Below are 14,969 nucleotides of genomic sequence, written 5' to 3'. Positions count from 1 at the left end.
TTTCACCAATAGCTGCAAACTAATATTTTTGGTTAGGTCAAATTTCAGGCCGGGAGGGTCTGAGGTGTTAGCCTCATCTCTAATCTGTACTAATTTACAGAGTGCACTTTTTCAAGTCAACCATGTCTTCATTTATCCTGTGTCTACTGCATGTTCTATGGATGCTGAAATATCAATGTTAGGCTCTGAAGCTAAACAGGTTTGGCAAAACTGCAGTTTCTGCCATGAAAATCTGCCAGACAGTGATTAATTTTGTGGGAACCTTCATCTTATCTTCTTGAGTGGTGGAAATAGTCAATGACCTCCTGCAGCAATCTGATTGGTTCATTAATATTGGTAGTGTTGTCTAGAACTAAAAGTGTAGGATTGGGCCTCAGGACTCGAGCTCTACTCCTGGTTCTGCCACTGAATCACTCTGGGCCTGTTTTCATATCTTCAGCCTGCTATTAATATTTACCTACCTCACAGAGCTCTTGTAAGACTTAGCCGATTCATGTTTGTAAAACCCTTTGAGATCCTCAGTGCAATAGAACTGCAAATTATCATAATTAAATGGGACATTTGGGAAGGAACAGGGGGAGTGATCCGATTGTTCTAAATTCCAAGACATTGCTATTATATACTGTGTAAATCTTTACATCTGACAGGTCCTATCACCCTCCAAAAGCAGACAACAAAGCTCAAGTATGAAACTTACTTATAAAGTTAGTCAAGTTCTAGACAGGAGAACAAGAAAAACAAAGTTTCAGTCCTTCCTCTTCTCCCAGCTACAGTATTAAACCCTTTAATATACAAGCACTGTTTTTGAGCTTTGATGTAGATTTTTGGAATGTCATAAGACCCACTAGGTGTTTTGATGATCTGGATGGTTGGAGGGAGGGAGGGTTTACACTCATCCCTTATTAAGGACCTGAAGATAGATAAGGATACAAGCTGGAGATCATCTGAATTTCTGTTTGCAGCAGTGCGTGATTCCTTAAGAGTCTGAGCTTACACCAATAAAGTCAATGGGAATTATGCCATTTTTGGGTGCCTACCTTGAGATATGTGAGACCAAATTTTCAAGTGCTCAGCACCCACAATCAGGTCCAGATTGTCAAAAGAACTCAGTGCTCACTGTGTCGAATACTTGTAAAATCTGGCCTTTTATTTAGGTGCCTAAACAACAGCTGAGCAATTTTGAAAATACGGCTCTATTTGTGCAGGCTGCATTCTCCTGCCTTCAATGAGGTAAGGTGAAAGGAGCTTAGGGTCAAATGGGAGAGAAAGGGCAGAAAGAAGCATTCTGGGACAAAACCTCCTGTGGGAAGAAAGAGTTGCTAAAGGTGAGGAAGGAGTAGGTTGCCAAAGGGATGGGTGGTTTCAGTAGGTATATTTTCACATCTGTTTATGAAGCAGGATTAGTGGCCGGTATACATATATGTGGAATAACCCACTCTCGGCAGTGTATAGTCTAAAATATGTTAATGTGCAGATGCAGAAAATAAATGAAGTTATATAGTCCCAATCCATGTCCTCTGAGCACCAGACCTTGTGTCATACTATAGAATAGGTTACTTTGTTCTGTTTGATCAAAATAGTCTTTTAAAATAACTTCCTAGCATTTAGAATGTGTTTTCCTTCTCCTCCTCTACATATTTTTTGTGGTTGCCATAATTCGCTGAATACAGTAAGCTGTAGTATTCACCTTCGTCTGCAGTTCAGGACCTTCATATGGTTTCCCGCTCAGTGTCTCCCGTGTCCTCAGTCCACAGCTGTGGGATCTATGTGGGTGTTCCTACTCTTTAGGATTTTGAAATTCAATTAATTTTTCGGTCACTTTATTGGCAGGACATGGCTTGCCAAAGTCGATGCATCAAGTATGTAGGCCAAATTCAGCATGGGTGTAATTGATGGGACTGCAATGAAGTCTAATGTAAAGGCAATCCTTTTGGCAGAACCCTTTTGAGTTGTGCCCACTTATGCTAGCCGTAATTTGGCCCGGGGTGTCTAGGGCAAGTTTTAAAGGAGTAACGGGGATTTATATGGTGACTCCATTTTGGATTTAAAATAAATCCCAGACACTTGATTCCCTAGTGAGACCACAAAAAGAACAGGAGTACTTGTGGCACCTTAGAGACTAACAAATTTATTAGAGCATAAGCTTTCGTGGGCTACTGCCCACTTCATATTAGTACATGTTTAAATGTTTGGGTTTATTTTAATTTTGTTGCTTGACAAAGTGAGAATCCTACATAACAAATGAATGAGAAAGGCAAAAGCTAGTGGAAAGTTGGCAGGTGAAGTACAGGGCACAGGATCAGGCCATCCGTCTATCAAATCCTGGAGTCTCCTTGAAGTAACCCAACACCTGATACTTCAGGAGAATGGGGCCAAGAACAACCCTGAATGCATGTGGCCAAGCGTAGGACGCTGTGGAATGGGCTCAGTGGAGAGGCTTCCTCACCCGCGGCCCATCAGGTGAGGCCACAGACCAGGAGCTGGGACCCCACAATATTACTGATGGTCACAGAATTAGGCAAGGGCCCCACAGCCTGATGGTCTCAGCTCCACTCCAGCAGCTGCCCCAGCTCCCCCTCCTGCTTTCGTTCTTCCCCAGGGGCCCTTCCTCCACTTGATCCCGGGGGGCACGTGCCCCTCCCTCTCTCCCCCCTCTCCCCGCCGCCCGGCCTCGGCCTGCCGCCCCGGCCCGGCCCGGCCCCGCGCGGGTCCCGTGGTCTCCCGGGTCAGCTCCCGGCGCCTGCGCGCCGCTCCGCCCGCCCCCTGCCCGCTGTCAGGATGAGGCGGAGGAGGCGGAGGCCCAGCCCGGCAGCTCCCGTCTTTCGCAGCGGCTCCTGGCGTAGCGGTTTCAGCCCCAGCGCCGCTGCCTGAGGGGAGCGGGGGACGCCGGCGGAGCCATGGCCCAGCCCGGGGCTGCGCCGCACGCAGACGGTACAGGAACCTCTCGGGCGGCCGCGCTACCGAGGCGGGGCGGGCGCGGCCTGCGGAGCCCCGGGCTCGCCTGGGGAGCCGCACCGGCCAAGGGGGCGTGGAGAGCGGGGGCCGGGGCCGAGCGGCGGGGGTGTGTGTCAGCGCTCGAGTGACAGGCCCTGGGGAGATGCTGGTGCGGGGAGGGGGAGTGACAGGCCCCGGGGAGATGCTGGGGGGGGGGGAGTGACAGGCTAGTGCGGGGAGGGGGGGGCGTTTCCCGGGATTGGGGGTGGCAGGTCCTAGGGAGATGCTAGTGCGGGGAGGGGGGGGGTGTCCCGGGACAGATCCCGGGGAGATGCTAGTGCAGGGGAGGGGGAGTGACAGGCCCCGGGGAGATGCTGGGGGGGGAGGGAGTGACAGGCTAGTGCGGGGGGGGGCATTTCCCAGATGGGGGGTGACAGGTCCCAGGGAGATGCTAGTGCAGGGAGGGGGGGTGTTTCCCGGGATGGGGGGGTGACAGATCTTGGGGAGATGCTAGTGTGGGGAGGGGGGGCGTTTCCCGGGATGGGGGGTGACAGATCTTGGGGAGATGCTAGTGTGGGGAGGGGGGGCGTTTCCCGGGATGGGGGGTGACAGGTCCTAGGGAGATGCTAGTGCAGGGGAGGGGGAGTGATAGGCCCCGGGGAGATGCTGGGGAGGGGGGGGGGGGAGTGACAGGCTAGTGCGGGGGGAGGGCATTTCTCAGATGGGCGGGTGATAGGTCTCAGGGAGATGCTAGTGCAGGGGAGGGGGAGTGATAGGCCCCGGGGAGATGCTCGGGGGGGGGGGGGAGAGTGACAGGCTAGTGCGGGGGGAGGGCATTTCTCAGATGGGGGGGTGACAGGTCTCAGGGAGATGCTAGTGCAGGGGAGGGGGCATTTACTTGGCATGGGGGGGGCTGTGAATGATGGGCCCTGGGGAGATGCTAGTGCAGGGGGGGCATTTCCCGGGATGGGGGGTGACAGGTCCCAGGAAGATGCTAGTGTAGGGGAGGGGACATTTACTTGGCATGGGGGGGGGGGGGAAATGACAGGCCTTGGGGAGATACTAGTGCAGGGGATGGGGGGTGATAGGCTAGTGTGTGTGTGGGGGCATTTCCCTGGGATGGGGAGTGACCGGTCCTGGGGAGATGCTAGTGCAGGGAGGGGGCATTTCCTTGGGGTGTCAGAAGCGACAGGCTCTGAGAGAGCTAGTCCAGAGGGGAGAACATTTACCTGGGCGAGGGGAGTGTGACAAGCTGTGCATGGAGATATTTATTCTGGGCAGGGCTGTGTATGGAGGATGTTTATTCTGATGAAGAGGTGAGCCACTGTCACCTGCATACTTGTGCGTGAGGTAAGAGTAATATGTACCTGGACATGGGGATAGGAGGTGCCAGGTCTTGCAGGGAGATGCTTACCTTGTGAATGGGGAGACGCTTACCAGGGCACGAGTGCATAGGGGGAGTGACAGTATACCGCAGGACGATGCTTGTCCAGCAAAGGGTTGTTTAACAATCAGGAACTCCTGCCTAGGTAATCACGGACCCTGCAGGATGATGCTTATTCTGTGTGGGGCATTTACATGGGCAGGGGGATGGTGTATGTGTAGATGACCAACTGTGTAGGAACGTAAGAACGACCATACTGGGTCAGGCCAATGGTCATCCTAGCGCAGTATGTTGTCTCTGATGGTGGCCTATGCCAGGTGCTTCAGTGGGTGTGAACAGAATGGCAGTTTCGAGTGATCCATCCTGTTTCATCCAGTCCCAGCTTCTGGAAGTTGGAAGTTTAAGGGCACCCAGAGCGTGAGGTTGCATCCCTGACCATCTTGGCTAATAACTGTTGATAAAGCCGATTCTCTGTGAACTGGTCAACTTCCTTTTTGAACCCAGTTAAACTCTTGGCCTTCACAACATCCCATTGCAACGAGTTCCACAGGTTGACACTGTGCTGTGTGAAGTACTTCTTCATGTTTATTTTAAACCTGCTGCCTATTAGTTTCCATTGGGTGATCCCTAGTTCTTGTGTTATATGGAGGGGCAAAGGTGGGAAGCAGGTTACTTGGGCAGGCATTTCCTGGTGGGGAGTGACACTTACTGCAGGGAGAATCTTATCCTGTGGACAGGGCAGTATTTACCTGGACGTGGGAACAGGAAGAATTGGGAATTTGTGATAGACTTTGCCTGGAAATTTACACGGAGTGGGTTATGTGTCTGGTTTGGGAGGGGGAGTGACAGACGTTTCAGGGAAATACTTGGAGGTAGTAGTACTGTCTTTCTGTGCAGGAAAAGCGTGGCGTGGGATGGGAGAGACCCTGTATGGAGATGGCTATCTTGAGGTTGGTTATCAGAACTGGACAGGAGGGTTATGGGGGAGGAATAAAAGACTGTGGACATTGTTCTGAAGGGTGGATATTTGGTGGGATTTATGGGACATGGATGGATAGACACCATAGGGAGCCACTTATCTTGGCAGCAGGGCACTTAACCTGTGCAAGGATTTTCACAGAAGAGGGTAACTACCAATTTATGGTGATGTGTATCTAGGGGATTATATTTTACTGAGGGTAGGGGTAGGGGTCTGCTTATGCAAGAAGGACTTTATCCTGTGGGGAGGGGTGGGTCAGTTTACCTGGTCAAAGTTTAAGTAATGTGGCAGACTCTGGAGGAAGATATGTATATAGGAATGAGGGTATTTGCATTTTTCCCCTCTTCAAGGTGAATGACATACTTCAGGATTTTTGTCCTTGAGGGGTGGGTGTGGGTGTTTACCTATTCAGGTGGAGTTGTGTGGCAAGATTATTTTATCTGTTCTTGAGTTGTGTGAGGTGGGCTACGTTTTCCGCAGTCAAGTTGCTGTCCTAGGAGTGCTTGTGAAAATGGGTAGATATGAAGAATGTGAGAATGTTAGGGTACAAATAATCAAGAAAAACAGTTTACATTGAAACCTGTAAAGGGCCCTTTCAAAAATCTGTTACATAATAAAAGTGTGTGTGTGTGTGTGTAAAATTATATATAAAATTAATGGGGATTTTTTTAAGTGGTTGAAGACTAGGGATATTTTCAGTTAGAGGCGGCTGTTAGTACAGGTTTCACTGTGTATTCTCTGGGGATGAACAGCAGCAGTGTTTCTCTTAAGTCTTTCCTTTTATTATAAGATCTATCAACTTGTTGTTATGATTGCTGATTTTGCTTTTTCAGAGTAGCCTGTTGGGGCTGTGCAGCAGACCCATGCACTGTGCAAATGCTTGCTCCTTCTGTATGGGGAAAGGCAGTGTTGTGTCAGTCACTGTACCTACTGTTGTTTTGTTGCTTGTGAGCAATATTAATCTGTGGTGACAATAAAGGTGTATGAAGCTTTGGTGATTTGATAGTTTGATCAGTGCTCACTCTTAAGAGATGCAAACTTGTCTCCTCTGTTTTTCTCCAGCTGCTGGAAGATGAGGACAGGTAACTAAGCACTTGTAAGAAAAAGCTGTGGCTAGATGGATAGATCCTAGAAGTGATTGCTTTGTTTTCATACTGTAGTAGTCAGAGCTGGAAAACAGGCCTGCTCTCCCTCTTCATTCTTCAGCAACAGAAGGATCATTCCCTATATTTTCTCCACTCTGATTTCTATGCTGTTGGTTTCAACAACTTGCCTGTTTTATTTTTAAATTGTCCACTGAAAGATGAGTCATGTACAACTTCTCCATTATTTTTGAACATGAGGAAAAATGTTGTAGGAAGGAATTATTTAGTATTTTATTCAGTTACTTACATTGAATGTGCTGCTCGGAAGGACTGTCATAAACTTTATTGGTCTAAGATAGCTTAATACTTTGTTGGTGTATGTGAAGATACAGGAGAAGTTTATTTTTTTTTCCCTTCAGGGAAAATTCCCAGCTTTTGATCCTTAGTAGTAATCTTTGCAAGCGACTGTTTTACATCTTTTGTACATACAAAAGAAAGACATTCGTGTCGTGGTGTTCAGAAAAGTCTAAAGACTCTCTTGGAAACTGCATTTTAAAAACTGTATTTAGGGGCAACATATGAGTAGTTTATTTATCCCACATTATTCTCTAAACTCATAAAGAAACAGGTCCAAGAAGAAGACAAGTTGAATAGCTAGAAGAAAAGGATAAATAAGAAAAGAATGGATGTCAAATCTCTGCTCTTTGTAATTTGGCTTGGCAGAGAAGTTGAATTACCTCTTTAATTCTTTTGTGCAGGCTAATAAAGTTTCCATGTGATAGCAATCACAAAAAGGCTAAATTGGCTGCCAGTGTTGCTTTGTGCAGTGTGCTGTCAGCTGCGTCTTTAGTTAATGATTTGAACCTGCTCTACAGGTAGGTTTGTGTTTTTCTTGTTTTTTCTTGGTCAGGGTATTTTGAAGTATTAATGAATGTCTGTACTGCTGTATAGACTGATGAACTGTGTGACAGGAATGATAATAAATCAATACCTTGTTGGTTTATTTGTTTGAGCATCCAGCACTCATTTTGACTTCATTCAGTGGTGGGTGCTGATCACCTCTGAAAAGCAGGCTACCAGTCACTAAACAAAACATTCAGAAATAGCTTTTTTTCTGTTTGACTACTTAGGCTCTAACAATATTCATGTCTGTAAGATGCTTTGAAGAAAGTACTATTATATAGAATATTGATACATAGGAATCCCCTTTAAGACTGCTTAATGTTAGTGTTTTAATGATTTATATACATGCCTTGAACTTAAAAATAAAGTATGGTAGCAAATGAAATTGATGTTTCTCAATCAGACTGCTTCTGTTGATAGTATTCCCTGATAAGGGAAAACTTTCCATTCAGTATGACTGACTGCAATTGTAATTTCAGCAGCCAGGGTTAGAATGCAGGAATCACTTGCTTCTGTGCTTAATCCGCTAGATACACTGTCTCTTTCCTTGTGGCCAGACTGATTACATTGGCTCTCATTAGAGGAACCTGCTCAACTGCAGGATGTAGGTTGTGAGAGATCTTGCTGTAGTGACGTTACTACCATCAGTAGCAGTGCTGTCCCCCACACTGACAAACCAATTTGGGACCGCCACAAAAAAATTAGAAACTTGTGGCTATAACTTCCACAGATCCCAAAGGCTGGACATAAGTCATTCTATGTGGGGATCTCTGAATAACCCATGGAAAAATCAGTGCCATACTTTAAGCCCTAATAATCAGTTACATTTTCAAGGCTGTTACTTAAAGGAAAAGAGCTAGAAACCAACCTTTTAAAAATGAGAGGTGAGATTAGCACTGACACTTGGGTGTTGCTCAAATGGGATAGAGGACAGGAGCCTGAGTTTGGATTCTAAAGAATAATTCTGAGTTATAGAGATAACAGAACAACCGTGTCAGATTTAAACCTTTTTCTTTTGTTGGACAGTAATTTCCAAATGATTGGGATTTTCTTGAAAAAAAGTCTTAGACTGAAGTGATCAAGTGTATTTTTTGCATAATAACATAAAAAGTTCTAAAGTGCATGTGTCTTTTAATAGCTGTACACTTCTTTGATCAATGCAGTATATAGGCTTTGTGTTTAGCTGCTAAAAGGGACTCTATTGCTCTTTGAAGAGAAGTAAACACCCTGAATATGCATATTGCCAGCTCTAGAATTCTTAGGCAAACCTATCTTTCTTTGTAACATTTGTAAAGAACAGTGTGACCCTGTTCTTTAAATTCTTGATGATTAGCTTGTCTGGTGGCCTGAAGGCAAAATACAATATGCATTGACCCACCACATAGATTGAATCTCTCTTTTACACTTAGAAAACTTCTAAATACAGATGTTCTTCTATACTGCTTCCTGGCTACCCCTTCCCTAACTACCTCTGACAGCAGCACAGCTTTAGTAGGTACTCTGGTGTCCCAAGATGCTGGTCCTTTCCCCATCAGGTGGGGGTAGATTCTCAGCACAAAGGGAGAAAGTGGGTAAGTAATATTGACAGAATCAGAATGATCTAACTGATTCACAATGGAATTGGAGGAAGGTACAGAACTGTGGAGAGCAGCCAGCCTCCACATCCTTCTACCCACAGAACCAGATCCCTATGAAAGACCAGTCAGAATGGCTTCTGTGGCATGAGAAGAAGGTGAAAGATGTTGCTGCAGAAGTGCCATTACTGACCTCTTTCTTGGCACCTTTCAGGATCTTCCAGATTAATCCCCTCCGCTTGCAAAGGGGATGATTTGGCTTCTAGTCTTTTTCTTGTAGGAATAAGGTATGTACAGTAATGAGCATACAGGGTAATTCTGTTTGTATACCAGTTTTTTTGTATTGTGAGTATTTTTCTCACAAAGTATCAACTTATCTAATTGAACATGGTCAACCTATTGAGCACCTAAACCTGAGTCTCTAACCTCAATGAGAGTGTCCTCAGTCCACATCTGATTTTAAACCTAATGCTTCATTGCCAATAAAGAAAACCTGCTTCTGGAAACTAATAGGTTTTTTAATTTGTAGGGTATGTCTGTACAGCAAAAACAAAATGTGGCAACAAGTCTCAGAGCCTGGGTCAACTTATTTGGGCTCATGGGGTTTGCACTCTGGAGCTTAAAAATACCTATGTAGATGTGACTTGGGCTGAAGTCCGGGCTCTGAAATGCGGTGAGGTGGGTCTCAGAGCCTGGGCTCTAGCCTGAGCCCGGACATCTATACTGCTATTTTATCACCTTAGCGCAAGCCCAAGTCAGTTGACTGGGCTCTGAGACTCACTGCTGTGGTGTGAGGGTTTTGGGGTGAGTGGGGAGGGGAGACACTGTTTTGGCTCTGCGGACATACCCATAGACTACAGTGGATTCACCGGAAAGGTACAGTATGGGTAGCAACAGTGCAAATTTTACCACCTTACCCTACCAGTGTGGAATTGAAGTTTTTATATAGCCAAAACCCAGATTTGCTGCCGAAAGGCATCTTATTTTTAAACTTCTAAGGTGCTATTGTAAATAGTGGAAAATTTAAAACAAACACGCAGGCTTATTCTGTCTCTTCTGCCTGCCTAGGTGATGGTTTCCTGTATGTATGTATGTATTTATTTATTTGCTTTGGAATATGTTTTTAAAAACAGTAAGTGAATTCTTAAGTTACAATAATGGTTTTAATTATTTGAACTACATTAGGGTTTTTTTAATAGAATAATATGAATCAAGAAAACTAATGTTACAATTTTATAACAAAATTGTATTTGATTTTACAGTTACTGAAATCCTCCAGCATAAGGCTGATAGCATTGACAAGCAGAACTTGAGTAGTAGTATGCAGTCTTTTAATCAGTCTAAGATAAAGTTGAAAGAACAGACACTATAAATCCTGAAGTCTATATTTAAGGATCGTATCTTGGAATCCAAAGGTCTAGTATTTCTGTGAACAAGAATTATGAAACACAATTAGAGAACTGCCTTGAGTACCTGAAATAATGGCTACTGAGCTAATAGTACTAGTCTCTGCAAGTTTCTCTTTGTATAAACAGCATATGTGTCATATAACCTTAGTCTTGGTATGGTCAGTAAAGCATGATGGTGAATTATGACTGGAAGCAGAATTGAGTCCTTGGAAACCTGTTTCTTCATTGATTTTGATGTCAAAAGAAGAACCAACAAACTATGCACATTCAGTTCTTAATTATGTCTTTCAGTTAATTAAAAAAGAAAAAGTATATATTACTTCACCTTTAAAACATATACACCTCTACCTCGATATAACGCTGTTCTTGGGAGCCAAAAAATCTTACCGTGTTATAGGTGAAACTGCGTTATATTGAACTTGCTTTGATCCACCGGAGTGCCCGCCCCCGGAGCACTGCTTTACCGTGAATCCAAATTCGTGTTATATCGGGTGGCGTTATATCGAGGTAGCGGTTTTTTTAATTCTTGTCAGCCCTGGAAACTGAAGTCTACTGTTGATCAGTATATACAGAAAATATACATGAAGTGCCACATTTATTATCTACATTTGTATGGTGTTGCTAGTTTGCATAGTAATTTCACAAGCATCATTAAGGCCTGCTTCCTTCTCCAAAAAGTTTGCCATCTACATAAGGTGGGTCACATCTTCACAGCTTCTCTCCTTGTCCAGCCACTTCCAGCCCCAATCTTCTCTTTTGAACAATACTCTGACTCTTATTGTCTTTTCCCACTGTCTTCTGTGCGCTGCCGCTTATGCTGGACTCCTCAAAATCCAGCTTTGTCCCTGACATAGGCTTTAGTGTAGCCCTGTTTGAAGAGGACTACGTTAATAAGTAGGAACCTTTTAGTTCTCACCCGCATCATCTACATGGGGGAGTTACAGTGCATCTCTCACTGCTATTCGCACCCCTGAGTCCAAACCTCAATTTCTGCTTCTCCATTCCTGTTCCTTGGGATAAAATCCCATGACCACACAAACTTCCTCTGCTGCACATTTTTTTTTAATGTTGCCAAACAGCCCTGCTTCTCTAGCTTCATTGGTTCTCAGCTGTTTATTTGCTACTTTTGATTGCCTCCTGCCTCTCTGTGTAAGGTCTCTCAAATTCTTAATGAAAAAAATTGACAGGCTCTACTATCATCTCCCTACAGTTTCTTCACATCATTTTCCTCTCTCACTGATGGTAAGGTCACTTGTTGGCTTTCCAGTTCCCCTGCTTCATATGTCTTCAGGACTGTTTTTATCAATACAGATTACAGTATTTCCCTGACGTTTGACTGCAGTCCAGTCCCATGCATATAGTAAGGTTGGCATTCATGATCAGTAATTTCTTTTTGTAATAACTTTTCAGGATTTCGTTGGGACAAAGTTATTTAAGATGTAAGTTGGGAGAGGTTCAAGACTGGATAGCTCAGGGGATATATGAAGTCTTTCACTCCTAGGGCTTAAATTTCAATCTTAGGGATTGACCAAAAGACACTAGCACCTGATAGTTGTTTGGTATCCCATATTAAATAATTTGGTAGACTGTCTGTGTTCTAATAAACATTTCACATAGAAAACCACCTGTTAGAATGGGAGAGGGATGGTGGTCTGAGCACACAGACTGGAACTCCTAATCTGAACTCTGAATTCTTTGTTGATTTTGAGCAAGTCACTAATATCCCTACTTCAGTTTTTTAATCCGTAAATTGAGGCAATGCTTACTTCGGCAAATTGTTAGGACAGGGTGCGGGAATCTTGCTCGGCTGCTTATGCTCCTCTTGTTCTGTGGACACACCGAATTTTATTTTTCAGTGCTGGATCAATAACACTGACAACTAAATTGTAGGAGCTTTTCTTAACTTCAAAAGTTATGGGGTTTGGGTTTTTTTTTTTTTGTCATGTCAAATAGTAGTAGACAGAGCAGTCTCATCTCTGTGTGATGCCATGTTTGTGAAAACTTAAATTATGCATGAGAAATGCTAAACAAACTGTCTTAAGAAAGCATACAGTATTGGTAATTAGTACACACCTCATTGCAGAGGGGGAATAAGTGAAAAAGCAGAATGGTGCATAAGTATAAATAAGGCAAAGAGAGAAACAAAATAAATTGTTGAAAGACGGTGGAGCCACTTTAATGTATGGTATTCAGTAGAAGAAAGTTTTAATAGTTTATGGGTGAAAGGGGAAAAGAAAATTTTGAGCTGATCAGCTTTGGTGATTTATAGCCATTTTACAGATACACCACTACCCCAATATAACACAACCCGATATAACACGAATTTGGATATAACGCGGTAAAGCAGCGCTCCGGGGGGCGGGGCTGCGCGCTCCGGTGGATCAAAGCAAGTTCGATATAAGCGATTTCACCTATAACTCAGTAAGATTTTTTTTGGCTCCCAAGGACAGCGTTATATCGGGGTAGAGGTGTACTTTTTAGAAGGTGGTCTGAACAGACCATCTTAGGGATGATGATGATGCCCTTCCTTGTATGTTTCCTGCGTTTGCTGACCTTTTTAACAAGTGTTAAGATACTACCTATTGTGGTGGCAAAAGAGAGCTGAGAATATGTAAAATTACAACAACAACAAAAGTCATTCTTTCCAAATCAATTAACTAGCTTTCACTTCAATTTTGACTGAAATATTTCCATCTATAACTATTTTTCCCAACTCAAGTTTTGATAGGGTAAATTTGTATTATTTGTATAGGTGGAAATCATTAAGAGAAACACTGTCACCTTAGAAATCTTATGTGGCCTGTTTATGTGTGCCATAGCAAAATCATACGCACACTGGTAGCTTAAGAATTCAGTAATTAAAAAAAAAAAAGAAAAAAAGTAGGAAACAATACTTTGGAATTGACCACAGAGCATAAAAATAAAACATCAGTTGGCATTTGTATTTTCTATATCACTTTATCCATAAAATAAGAAAGCTGGAAAATTGCAGTCTCGCAACAGTAATATGTAATTATGTTAAACAATCCTATATTTGTTATACTAACTAAACTGTATCTGAGTTTTAAAAAAAAATTGCCTAAGGCCCATTGAACTCAGCCAAAAAACTCCCATTAACTTCAAAGAGTTTTGGATGAGGCCCTGAACTAGCAGTGTGGTATTTTGTTTTTTTTATACATTAATTTATCAAGCAGTAGCTTTGTAAAAAATGGGTCAAATTTAACTGTGGTCTTACTATGTTGAAATAAATAGAGTAAAACCAGGGATAAATTTGGCATAGTCAGCTTAAGTGATCTGATTATCTAGCATCTTATATGGTATAATGTATGTTCTCTTTAGTAACTTTGTAAAGCTAGTTATTAGTTAGGTGAGTACATGTTTAAATTAATGTTCAGGGGAGGTATATTAAATTGTCAATTTAAAAAAAAAAGTTTTAGATTTCTGCATTGTGCTGTACATGGGGCTATGTGTTGAATCAGTGCAGAATGTGGGGGCTGGCTTTCATGGGGTTTTTCACTGTGAGCATATTACATCTGCTCTGTGATTTTGCTTTGGCTGCCAGTTGATTTCCAGATGAAACTCAAGATAAACACTCAACGACTAGGTTCCTTGGGTACTTAGAGTCCCCTGATGCTGCGAAAGTTATGATCATCGGAGTCACTTAAGTAAACATTCTCCTGATATACCCAGGGAAGGGGCTGGTGGTAGGATATTCTTGGGGCTGGTCTACACATAATTTTGTACCAATTTAATTATATCTGTTTAAAAATATATAGCTAAATTGATGTAACACCTTAGTGTGGAGACAGTTATACTGGACTAAAAGGTGCTTCTATTGGTATGGTTTACATCTGTGGAAATAAGTTTTTTCTAATAAGCACCTTTATACCAGTATAACTGTGGCCATGCTAAAGGAGTGCACCAGTTTAACTATATTGGTACAAAAAGCGTCGGGTGGATCTGAGCTTTGGCATTTGCTCCATGGTACAGGACTTAGCTGTGTTCACAGGTTTCTCCCAGAAAGACACACCCTAAACCCGTCTTCATTATGATAGAGGCCATTAAGGATTTCATAAATCATGGTTGTAAGGGAGTCTGCTAGGGTTGGAAAGGTCTTGAGAGCTTTGTTTTCAATATTTGTTTTAAAAATACATGTGCTTAGCATATAAGCATGCAGTAAAAATCTGAATAAATAAAATTTCCCTAGTCAGAGGAGAATTTTCCTCCTCTTGACTGTTCAGAATAGTAGGACATGGGACTTCATCCTGATTCTTATCAAATGTAGAAAACTTGCAGGAAGATATATATTATTCTACATAGGTTCTTATACTGCACTCATCATCATCATGGAGTCTATGCACCTGCATTTGCCAGATGAGTTTCCCAGACCATTTTATTAAGTTGTATATCCACTGAGTAGTTATCCTGAGGTAATAACATCTGGCAGCTGCACACCTGTAAATTGATTTGCATCCTGTTGTTGATTTCATGACTGCTGTGTCAAAAAAAATGTAAATGCCCGGGGGAGATGCCAGTTTGGTTTAACTGCTCGTGTTTTACGTTATTACAGATATGTAAGGGAGGGGGAGGCAACTGCCCTGCATTCTTCCCAAATGTTGACTCCAATCTTCTTTCTCCTTCTTTCTCGTGTCTTAGCCTGTCACCTCACTTTCTTGCCAGATTGTTATTTGTCCCCTGTTC

The 14,969-nt window shown here is 43.2% G+C and overlaps 1 protein-coding gene across 6 annotated transcripts in view; it reads left to right on the top strand.

Annotated features, from left to right (window-relative positions):
- Positions 1–2,744: 2,744 nt before the first annotated feature.
- Positions 2,745–14,969, top strand: part of RABEP1 (rabaptin, RAB GTPase binding effector protein 1) — a 75,561-nt gene continuing 63,336 nt past the window's right edge. For 3 of the 6 annotated variants that reach the window (XM_065573342.1, XM_005284414.5, XM_065573341.1), the window contains exon 1: positions 2,765–2,931. In XM_065573342.1, the coding sequence (XP_065429414.1) occupies positions 2,898–2,931 (34 nt within the window). In that variant the 5' untranslated portion in view covers positions 2,765–2,897. Of the gene's footprint in view, positions 2,932–14,969 lie in introns of all 6 variants that reach the window. The other 3 variants (XM_005284412.5, XM_065573340.1, XM_005284413.4) reach the window with 2 other exon arrangements.

The sequence above is a fragment of the Chrysemys picta genome, chromosome 19 (assembly GCF_011386835.1).
Source record: "Chrysemys picta bellii isolate R12L10 chromosome 19, ASM1138683v2, whole genome shotgun sequence".
NCBI lineage: Eukaryota > Metazoa > Chordata > Testudines > Emydidae > Chrysemys > Chrysemys picta.
The sequence above is the reverse complement of the archived record's forward strand: the minus strand, read 5'-3'. Positions and strand labels throughout refer to the sequence as shown.